The 12,290-nt window shown below is 40.5% G+C and overlaps 1 protein-coding gene across 1 annotated transcript; it reads left to right on the top strand.

Moving 5' to 3' along the window:
* Positions 1–9,981: 9,981 nt before the first annotated feature.
* LOC139943085 (galanin receptor type 1-like) lies at positions 9,982–12,058 on the top strand. The gene is made up of 2 exons (XM_071939903.1): positions 9,982–10,696; positions 11,691–12,058. Exons 1-2 carry the CDS (start codon positions 9,982–9,984, stop codon positions 12,056–12,058), a joined length of 1,083 nt encoding a protein of 360 aa, XP_071796004.1.
* Positions 12,059–12,290: the final 232 nt, after the last annotated feature.

Here is a 12,290-nt window from a genome sequence, read left to right on the forward strand (position 1 = left end):
ATTGACATAGTTGCTCACGGTCAAAAAATGATTTGTTTTTATACTTTGTGGGTGGAAGGGCCTTGGGGTGCAAGTAAACAAAATTGCATTTTCAAGTCTATATATAGCCCGTTGCCATGGTTACGGCTCATTTTGTTTTTTGGCTATTTTAGGCCGATTTTGGGGTCTGAAAAACTGGTTTTTAGCTCATATTTACAACTTTACCCCACCAAAATGCAACATTATTTCAAAAAACCTTTTTGATCACTACAAAGTATCATCCTTGGCCTTCCTTGAGAAAAAAAATTATTGCTTTAAATATCACCCTTGTGCTATTTTTGCATCATGCATTACAGTATGTTTTTAGAACTTGCAAAATCGACATTTTTACCCTATTTTTGGACCCCAAATGTCAACTTGCCAGGGGTCTCAGAACATGTTCCTTTCGGCTGTGATTAGGGCCAACATTGGTCTTTCCATATCTGGTGTCAAAAACTTGGGCAATTGTATCCTGTTGTGACAGTGCTGCCTCAAAACTAGACTTTTTTTTCCCAAAAACGTGAAAAATGCCTTTTTGAGGGTCTTTTCACATAATATCGACATACGTGTCCACGGTAAAAAAAGGAATATTTTTCTTATACTTTGTGGATGGTAGGGACTTGGGGTCCAAATGAACAACATTTACATCTCAAATCATAATATAACACGTTGCCATGGTAACAGTTCATTTGTGTTTAGGCCACTTTAGGCAAAATTAACATTTTTACCATATTTTTTGCCCTCAAAATTTCATTTTTTCAGGGGTTTCAGAATATTTTCCGTTCGGTTTTGATCAGGGCCAAAATTTGTCTTTTTATTTCTGGTAAGAAAAACTCGTGCAATTGTATCCTGATGTAACAGAACTGTCTCAAAAATAGACCCTTTTCCCCGAAAACATAGAGAAATGCATTTTGAAATAAATTTGCTTCATTTTGAATTTATAACATTAAGAAGTTAGTAATAATCTCATCAATCTGGCAGCTTTTCATAAGAACTCTGTAGGCTTAGTGCATTACCAAACATTGATCAGGACTTGTTGATGACCTAAATCTTAGAATTTGCCCCGCCCCGGCCCCACCCCGGCCCCGGCCCAATCATATTTCTTGACATTGCATAAAAAAAAACAAAGTTTTGTGAACAGCGCCTCTTTTGAAAGTCACATTTTTTAATTCCCCTTGCACATCAAGAAAGTTTGTACTGTCTTAATTTTTTATTGGTTCTCAGAATATTTCCCTTTTGGTTGTGATTGGGCTATCATTATGGTTTGCATATCTGCTGGGGAGAAACACTTTGGTTTATTGTATCCTGTTGTGACACTTCTGCCTCAAACATGGTAATTTTTCCAAAAACAATAGTTATCCAAAAAAAAAGTTATCCCTTAGTTTGAATTGATAAAAAACAAAAACGAGCATGTTTGTTAAAAAAATATGGCACTGTTTCCATGCTCTTTAAGTAACAAATAAAAAGTTTATAACCATGCTTTGCCACTGAGAGTTCTTGTTTTGTCATGACTACTTTACCTAGTTGTACAGGTATGATTCACATTGCAAGAAGAGAAATAGTGCGATGAGCATTCTTTACTATTCTTGTCTATACATGGCCTTATAACAGTCTTCTTGGTCCCCTGCCCGCTACCAAACTAAGCATTTTCATCCCTATCAGAACAAAGAGGCTCTAAAAGTGAGCAAGTACTGTATCCAAAGTATATAAATGGCCATTCACCTGCTTTTGTGTTGGACATGATTGGATGCTCCAAACCATCTGCCTCAAGCACAGAAACTACATTGTTTATGATCTCTATCTCTATGAAAAGTTTAACATTTGGTAGCAGGCAGGGACCAAGGAGAGTAGGCCCTGTATTAAAGACAACTTGTAAAGAATGCTCATCGCACTCTACTTGCAATGGGAATCATACCTGTACAATAGGTAAAGTAGCCAAATCAAGAACTCTCAGTGGCAGAGCGTTGGTTATGGTTTGGTTTGAAAACCATTATGTTTAGATAAAAACGTTGTATTCATTACTCAAAGGGCATGGAAACAGTGCCAGATTTTTAACAAGCATGCATTGTTTTTGGAAAAATTACTATACTTAAGGCATGATCAGTCACAACAGGATACAATAAACACAGTGTTTCTACCCAGAAGACATGAAAACGCCAATAACAACCGAAAGGGAACACTTTCAAAAAAAGAGGCACCATTCAAAAAACATTGTTTTATGCAATGTCAAGAAATATGATTGGGGCTGGGCCGGGCAAATTCTAAAATTAAGGTCATCAACAGTTCCTGATCAATGTTGGGTAATCCACTAGTGCTTAGGAAAAGCTGCAAGATTGATAGAATTATATATTATTTTTTAATGTTAGAAATTCAATATGAAGAAAAAACAATTAAAAATGAATTTTTCTGTTTGGGGAAAAAGGTTGTTTTTTTGAGACAGTACTGTTAACATCAGGATACACTTGCCTAAGTTTTTCTTACCAGAAATAAAAAGACAAATTTTGGCCCTGATCAAAACCAAAAGGAAAATATTCTGAGACCACTGAAAAAAAATGAAATTTTGAGGGCAAAAAATATGGTAAAAATGTTGATTTTGCAAGTTCTAAAAACATACTCTAATGCACGTTCTAAAAATAGCACAAGAGTGAAATTTATAGCAATGTATTTTTTGTCTCAAGTAAAGCCAAGGATGATACTTTGTAGTGATGTAAAAGTTTTTATGAAATATTCTTGTTTTGTGGTGGGGTGGAGTTGTAAATATTAACTAAACAAACAGTTTTTCAGACCCAAAGTGGCAAGTTGACATTTTGGGGTCCAAAAATAGGGTAAAAATGTCGATTTTGCAAGTTCTAAAAACATACTGTAATGCATGATGCAAAAATAGCACAAGGGTGATATTTAAAGCAATAATTTTTTTCTCAAGGAAGGCCAAGGATGATACTTTGTAGTGATATAAAAGGTTTTTCGAAATAATTTTGCATTTTGGTGGGGTGGAGTTGTAAATATGAGCTAAAAACCAGTTTTTCAAACCCCAAAATTGGTCTAAAATGGCCAAAAAATAAAATGAGCCGTAACCATGGCAACGGGCTATATATAGAATTGAAAATGCATATTTGTTTACTTGCACCCCAAGGCCCTTCCACTAACAAAGTATAAAAAAAAAAATTTGACCGTGAGCAACTATGTCAATGTTTAACCTGAACTGACTCTTAAGTCCTTGCGCTTTTATCAATATTTGCCTGGAAATGCACCTTGCACACCCAGCAGGGTGGATACGTGCGCATAGTCTTATCTATACTATTAGAAGCGTAACCCGCGCCATCTTGGATTGAAAATTAGAAGGTCCAGTGGCATGGCATCCTTGTGGAAATCAACACGGTTAAGTGTGTGGAATTCAATACGTTTGTGTGGTTTCAGACGTCGGGTTGCAAGTCTACAAAACCCTGACCCAAACTCCCACTTACAAGTCATCTGATTGGAGAAAGTTTGGGCAGTGACCGTGTGTCAACCACTGGTCGATGTTGTTACAAGACTTCCTAGAAATCTTTCTGACAGGCGACTCATTGGACAGTGTTTCGCAGATGGTTTTCCGGATTGGTTCACTCATTGCCCCTTGCCCGCCTACCCGCCATTCGATCCGCCCTTTTTGGTCGGGTTACTTTCATGTTGTACTAAGCATGGTTCTCCGGATTGGTTCATTCATTTCCGCTCAGGGTCGAAAGGGTCGAAGAGGCTGGGTGCCAGGACAAAACCGAAACAAATCTCACAAAATAAATTTGCATTGAATGAATGAAGAAACTTACAGATTGATGTTTCGCAGGCGACCATGTGTCAACCACTGGTCGATGTTGTTATCAGACTTCCTAGAAATCCTTCGGACAAGTGACTCATTTGTTAAAAAGATTAAATGGAGAATATATATAAAAAAGCATTCACTTCCAAACGGCATGAGAATTATCATGATGGACAAGGATGGGATCAAACGGAAGCTTTATAATTTGGAAACATTGGGTAGGGCCGGCTATAGGTTGGAAGGTGTCTAAGGGAACTTTACAATTAATAACATTTTGGGGTGGGGGGGGCCTTACACAAAGAGGCTAACCTCTCCTTATATTCTGGTCAGTGTATTGTGAGTGGTGTGTTGTCTGGTTTTGAGACAGGCTACCTGTTGCTTGGTGGAGGAGGTCGCCGTGGGACCACTTTAGGTTGAAAGTGGGTGGCGACCTCGGACTTACAAAAATCTCCATACAGAAATTGCACATATTGATGCAAAACGTATCTTGCTGTTTTTAAACTATGGACACTATCTTTTGCCATTAAACTCAAATGAGTACATGAATACTGTTTTAGAATACGGTCTGTTCATGGAGGTATAGTGTTGCAGTTTCAGAGTTTCCCCCTTACGGAAGTTTGTGAAACTTATACACGTACGTCAAAGGCTGTTTTGAAGCTGTAAAAAATAACTTTGCATTTGGTCAAAGTTGTTAAGCAAAACGACAATAAGTTTCCTTTTGAATAAGTCCATTCACAAAATTGGTTAGAGCAGTGTGTCGGTCAGGTCTCAGAATGTACATTTTGCCTAATCCATTTTGTAGCCTAATTTAGCAATCGGCCCGTCGGGTTGGTTACTGAGATAATATTACCAAAAAAGACCTCATGCGGCTGAATGGGGTACATTTTTAGGAGTTTGTCTATTGACCCAAACTGGACGTAACAAACCCTAAAAATAACTTGACATGCTTTCTAAAAGTGAAATAAGTTAGAGAAAATTAAGGAGTGAGGACGAATTTATCATTTTTATTTAGTTTATACGATATATGGGATGTATGGAGGTTTGTTCCTAGAGCAGCGTGAGCATGAAATTTCGCGAGATGCAATAAGCCCAAAGTGACAATAAACAAAACACTTTTTTGACGTTCACGTTAAGTGCTCCCGTAGCCTATTGACCAGAAAGTTTACAAGACCAATTCAGATGAAAATAAACTAAAAAGAGGCCTACGCTCTTACCGCCCCCCCCCCTGAAAAAAAAAAAAAAAAAAAAAAAAAACAGTAGATAAATTAGATTTGTGGCACACAGCATGTTCCGAAAACTCGCTTTACTTATAGTTCTGTAGCAATGCTATGTATCGTGGGACGTAAAAATGTCATTTTTTGACGATGTTTTTAAAAAAGGAAATACAAGCATTATGAATGTATATTGAGTGTGTGGGGAAAGTTTTGGTGGTGTAGTACAAAAGAAACTTTAGTTATTGCTGGCTACCGGTCAGTTCCACCTATCAACGCTGATTTGAAAAACGTGTAGCGTTAAGGAGGCCCAAAATATTAGACCCCTATAAGGCTCACGGGGGAACCTTATAGTTTCAAGAAGTATGCATAAGGTACGTCGTCTAACCCAAAACGAGGTGGGCACAGCCACTGCAAGTAGTGGCGGACGTGCGAAATAGCTTCATTTTGGGTTAGAATTATGACGCCATGCATAAATATTGAGAGAGGCGTATAACACCCTCACCCACATTACATTTCGAAATATTTGTGTAAAGGATTTTCATCATCTAGCGGGGTGCCGCGCGAAGCGCGGCATCCCGCTAGTTGTTATTATTAAGGCTATATATATAAGTCCTTGGGTTTTTTTTTTGGCTATTGCTAATGAGCAAATAATGGAAGCTTACTGAAGCGGGAAATTTTGACTGTGCGTGTGACTCCAAGTTACTAGGTAATCTTTGTTATAGCAGTGGACATTGGTAACTGTCAAAGACCAGTCTTCTCACTTGGTGTATCTCAACATTTTGCATGAAATAAGAAATCTGTGAAAATTTGAGCTCGATTGGTCGTCGGAGTTGCGAGATAACTATGAAAGAAAACCAAAACGTTGTCAAACAATTGTTTTGTGTGCTTTCAGATGCTTGATTTCGAGACCTCAAATTCTAAACTTGAGGTCTCGAAATCAAATTCGTGGAAAATTACTTCTTTCTCGAAAACTGCGTCACTTCAGAGGGAGCCGTTTCTCACAATGTGTTATACTATCAACCTCTCTCCATTACTCCTTACCAAGTGAGGTTTTATGCCGATAATTATTTTGAGTAATTACGAATAGTGTCCACTGCCTTTAAGATTGGTATATATATTGTTGTCTTTGGAAAAAATGATACAACAAAACACAGCTTTAAACAAAACCAATAGAACGTCTTTTATGCAATTATGACTTTAACCACCAACAACCCTGAAACTATGAACTGCCGTCTCACAGAAACTGATTAATTTTGTCATTTCGACGAGTCATTGTCTGTCAATTAATCTTTCCTGTTCATGGATTCAAGACCATGACCTACTTGGATTATTGAACATTTTGTACATAACTATAATAACACATTTTTGTTGTCGGGTTTCAGATCAATGCCAGAATGACATGCGCTCAAAAGTGAACCAACTGCATTTTTGTACCACATTTTCAAGACAATTGCGCTCGCTGATGCATGACCCTGGAATGTAACCAAATGTATCATTGAAAAGCACAAGGTTTCAGCTTTAAGATGATGCCATGCTTTCTGCTTGTAAACATATAGTCTGGCCATAAAAACTCTTTAAAGTAGGATTTTGGTTTTTTTGAGACACCCTGTATAAATCCTTGTGTGATTATCGAATTGAATTGGCTACTATTATAGAATTGGCTATTGCTTATGAGCAATTAATCGAAGCTAACTGAAGCGGTGAATTTTTGCTTGTGTGCGTGTACTCCAAGTTACTAGGCAATTAATCTTTCTAGCTCACATTAGTAGGGCAAAAGACCCAAAACGGAAGGTGACGAACGTGATGAATCCCAAAGCGTTGGCGGTAAAGCGACGGCAAAAAGGGGGAACCACAAATTCGCTAACTGGTGGGAACGACCTTCAGCGACCCATGAAGGCAACAAGGGACGAACGGCTCACGTGGCAGGGAACTGGGTCAAGCGAGCAAAATCGTACGTTGTCTGGGCGGCGAGTGACAATGCCCGGCAACAAGGAACGCAGACGGCAGGCAGCGGATTGGATGGCGGCAAGAAACGGCGGCTGACGGTGGGTTGCGGCGATGATGACGTGAATAGATCAACGGCCGACACCAAAACCTGCGTGTGTGTGTGTAGCCTTGCTCAAGGCAGTCGAATTATTCACTCCGAAAAAAGACCGCCGTTGTATAAAACCCACCCGTATTCACTCCGCGTAACATCGCACGACACGGTGCCCCCGTACACTATCCGCATGCGGAGGCCGTCAGGCCGACAACCTTGTAGGGTCTGTGTTGAAGCCACTGACCTCATTACTATAATAAGCGAAGAGTTCCCACGGTCAGCTCATTACCATAATGCCCGCGAAAGACGAGACATGTCTACATCATCACACACCACCACCACGGACGCTCAGCGAGCATGATAGGCGTGCGTGATTGGACGTCAAAATGAATAATTCATTTGCCTCACATCCTGTGTTGTCTGATAGGTCTGACGAACGATATACATATTCATGAGCTGCATACTAGCATATCCGAGAGCCCCCTCCCCCCCAATTTTTTCCACTAGTGGAATTTTTTCAATACAACACATTAAACCCGGAAGATACAGACCCGACAAGGCTTTCGGCCTGACGGCCTCCGCATGCGTTTAGTGGTGCGAGTGCGATGACTTGTGTGAACAGTATTCGTACGATCTGACAGTGTGTATACGGGTGGGTCATGCGGTGTGATCGCACGCACCACGAACAGGGTATACGGGTGGGTTTACAGCGGCGTCTTTTCGGAGCGAATAATGCGACTGCCTTGAGCAAGGCTAGTGTGTGTGCGTGTGTGTGTGCAGGTCGTATAAATAAACTGCGCCAATAAAGTATCTAAACACTTACAAATGGTCAGATATATCGGAACCTGAAATAGTATGCCAAAAAATAATTATTCATTTCTATTCACCGTTAATTTCTGCACATTTTGACACATCTTGTGTTGCGCTACGATGTTGTTTGGTGGATTTATGGGCACTTGAGTGGCTTAAGGTCGAATTTCAAAAGTTGCAAAAGCCCCTATTCAAGCTAAATCGTTGTATTGTGACGAGTAAGATCAGCGTTTCTTTTGCCCGCCCTTTATAAATGATTTGTTTGTCGCGTTTTGGATAAATCGGTTGCGATGAACATCAGCAATAATTGTCAGTAACCAAGCAAAGGGGTCAAAGATGGGAGGCATACAACAAAATGGGTTAAGAGCCAGAATCCCTGATTATGGTAAGACAGGGAAAGGTGTTTCAAGATAACAGGAAAGATGGCTCAACTGACCAAACAGGAAAGAGGACGGATCGTTGGTTTGATAGAAGCCGGTATGTCGATTCGAGCTGCAGCTCATCAAGTTGGAACGTCACCAGCGACGGTCAGTAAAATGGTGGAATGGCTACCAAGCTCAGGGAAATGTGGACAACCTGCCAAGGAGTGGCCGCCCGAGTGTAACTTCTGCAGCAGAAGAAAGTGAACAAGTCCATCAAGCCTGACACCACTCTCGAGGGATTGCGTCGCATCCTGATCAGGAAATGGCAGGGGATTGACCAGGGACAGATCAGATGTCTAGTTTGGAGTATGAGAAGACGACTCCTTGCCGTTAACAGTGATGGAGGACACACCAAGTATTGAGGACAGGATATCAGCAGTTTTAGAGTTAAAGATACGGCCATAAATTTCATGGTCAAGTAAACGAAACGAGTTTGTGTCTTTTGTCTTGATTTTGTCTGAGTGTGATGCTTATGTGAGTTCCCTTCTGGAATTGGGGTGAATAGGGGCTTTTGCAACTTTTGAAATTCGACCTTAAGCCACTCAAGTGTCCATAAATCCACTAAACAACATCGTAGCGCAACACAAGATGTGTCAAAATGTGCAGAAATTAACGGTGAATAGAAATGAATAATTATTCTTTGGCATACTAATTCAGGTTCCGATAAATCTGACTATTTGTAAGTGTTTAGATACTTTATTGGCGCAGTTTAGTTGAGTTTGGCGTTCACAGCATTCTGGTCATCCACTCAGTCAACACTACCAACGAAATTGTGAAATTTTGCAGATGGACGCGACTGATAATTTCGGCCGTATATCAATTATTGTGAGTAATGACCAAGTGTCCATGTCTTTAACATGGTAGATGAAGAACATAAGTTGGGCCTAAATGTGAGCTTATTTACCTCACTGTTAGTTGATGAGTTATTGATTCAAAACACTGCATATTAATACTGCATCGTAAAGAGCGTCGGATGGGGGTAGGGCGGGGTCGGGGATTGGTGTTTGGACTCCAATACCTGCCTCGCCCTCGGACATTGGCGGTTATAAGTCCGAAGAAATCTTGCGAATACTCAAACAGACAATGCACAAATTTACCCTAATTTTGTCAATGTCAAGGTCTTAAATTGTGAAGTTGTACAAGGTTGCATGCGAGATTTGATTAAACCCTTTTTGAAAAATTTGATTGAACCATTTCATGCGAGAAATTAAATTCAATGGCAACCGAAGAACTCTTTTCTTTCAATTTGTAGATAAAGTCGGCACTTAATAAACGTAAGTACCGGTCAAGCACGTACGTTAAAAATCCCTCCCGCCTTGGCAGAACGATATTATAGGCATCAATTTTTAAATTAAAATTGTATTACTGGTAAAGGTAACTTAATATTGCAGAGAGTTGGTTAATAGTGTTTTGTACCAGTAACTAATGTTAAAATCCAAGCTTCATTGGTGGTTCATGGATAAAAAGGCAGTTTTCTGATCGTTCTGATTTTCTTATTAGCGGGAGCACACACGGTTGCAAACGTTACATTAGGTAGGTTGCTACAGACTTCCGTGTGAGGCACCATGTAACATGATAAACCCACTCAATGAGCAGAACTGAACGTAAACTGAATACTCGTGAGAATTTATAGATACTTCCATTACAAATCTTTCAACTAAAGACACACGCCATAAATAAGCACCAATGGATCAAATTGAGAGTCTTGGCACGACTTTACCTACAATTTTCCAAGGAACTAAGAGTTCAAACGAGGATGTTCAAATGGAAGACAGCGATGGTTTCGCCAAGTTTATCTTAGCTCTCTACTGCATGATATGCGTGGTTGGTATCACTGGTAACTTACTGGTTGCCATCGTACTCCTCCGTGTGCCGTCCCTACGGTCTAATACAAGTGATTTCTTGGTGCATCTCTCCATTGTTGATTTCATGGCCTGTGTTCTGGTCATCCCTGGTTATCTCCTGCCAAGAACCAACTCCGCTCCAAACCCCGGGTTCTTAGGTGAGTTCTGGTGTCGATTTTACGCCAGCGGTTTCCTCTTTTGGGTCTTCACGATGACGTCAGTCTTGGGTTTGACCGTTGTCAATTTGGAGCGCTATTTAGCCATCGTCTATCCACACAAATACAAGACTATTTTCACCAAACGTAACAAATACATCATGATCGTTGCGTGTTGGGTACTTGCCGCAGTTTCAAGATCGTTCTTCTTCTTTACGTATGGAGAAGATGAAGTAGTGGGATGTCATTTTGAAGGCTGGTCTAACCGAGGAACTCAGGTGGCATTTGGCTTGTACACTTTCACGGTCAACTTCTTCGCTCCTTTCATGGTGATGATTCTTGCGCAACTGAAAGTTATCTCGACACTGAACCGACAAGTGAAGATCTTAACTGCTCGCACAGGTTAGTTATAAAGTCATTTTATCTCATTTCATACTCAGACATTTCATATTCATATTGTAATTACTGACAATAATTGTTAGCATAAAAACTTACTTAACATAACGCGCAATGCAGAGCTGTTGATAGTGCACAACATTGTGAGAAACGGCTCCCTCTGAGGTAACGTAGTTTTTGAGAATGATGCAATTTCTCACTCAATTCTAAAAGGAAAATACTTCAGGCCTAAAGCCCTTCTTAGGCATCTGGAAGCACACAAATTTGTGCAACACTAGGTTTTTATTTCTTCCAATATTCTCTTGCAACTTCGATGACCAATAATTGAGTCAACATAATATTTTTCACAGATTTGTTATTTTTCATGCATGTTGGGGTATACATGCACCAAGTAAGAATACCGGTCTTTGACAATCACCAAACGCGTCCATGTGCCTTTAAAGATGACCCGCAGCAAGAGAGCATAAACTTTCTATTCATTAATTGACTCGGTGCATATAGATTGTTTTTCTTTTTCTGATTTGGGCTGGCAATACACCTCATAGGAATAAATTGATACTATTTCGTTTTAATTTTTCCTACACTGACTTCAGCTAGGCGCATTGGATTGAATATAAAGTCACACTCTTTATTGAGAGTAGATGTTTTAACCTCTTATAGCTCGCGACCCAATGCAAACTTCCGTCACTCGACCGCGGTCCAACCACTGATCGCCGGCTGATTGAAGCAGTTTGTTTTTATTACAAATATCTTTTGGGGTAACTTCATTGAACCGATGATGAGAATACGGAAATCTGTGTTGATGATAGATCGACTGTGAGACAATGACCTAAGTATAACATTACATTTCAGAGCATTTCACCCTGGATCTTGCACGGTAAATTCGATCGATTCACACCTTTACCAATATCTATTGGTAGGCCTCCACAAAAACCAGAACAACTCTGGTTGGATTCGAACCTAATGCGTTAGTTTGTATCTACTTTGCCTTCTCTTGCAGCCTCTATGGGAGTCAATCCAAGTGACCAGCGTAAAATGTGGCAGCTCCGAGCCTCCCAAACCCTCGTGAAGACACTCCTGGCCTGCGTCATCACATTCGGTGTGTGCTGGATTCCAAACCAAGTCTGGTTCCTGCTCTTCAATGTTGGTGTTCCAATGACTCTAGGTGGACCTACCCAAAGTCTCACTATCATCTTAGCCGTGGGTAATTCCTGCGTGAATCCAGTCATTTACACCATGACCAACAAGCCGTTCCGTAAAGGAATCAGGGAGCTGTTTTGTAAGCAGCAGGATTCGAACCAGGTGGCTGACAGTACTGTAGCGACTGGCACTGTGTCTGAGACCGTCTCCAATGCTCAAAACCAATAAATGGATTGCACATAATGTCATCGACCGCCATATTTGAACAGTGGAAAAGTCCACGCGTGTAGTAGTACGCGCTTGTGCAACTCTTAGCTAATGATGGGCCCTTTTCGAAACCACGGCTTCGGCTTTGGATTTGTCTTCAGGCTCCTTTTCTCGTCTGAAGCCCTGAGAGTGTACGCGAAGCACGCGCAGCGCAGTTGTCAAAACAACCGCGGGGCCAAGCTAGCCTGAGCCG

The sequence above is a fragment of the Asterias amurensis genome, chromosome 1 (assembly GCF_032118995.1).
Source record: "Asterias amurensis chromosome 1, ASM3211899v1".
Lineage (NCBI taxonomy): Eukaryota > Metazoa > Echinodermata > Asteroidea > Forcipulatida > Asteriidae > Asterias > Asterias amurensis.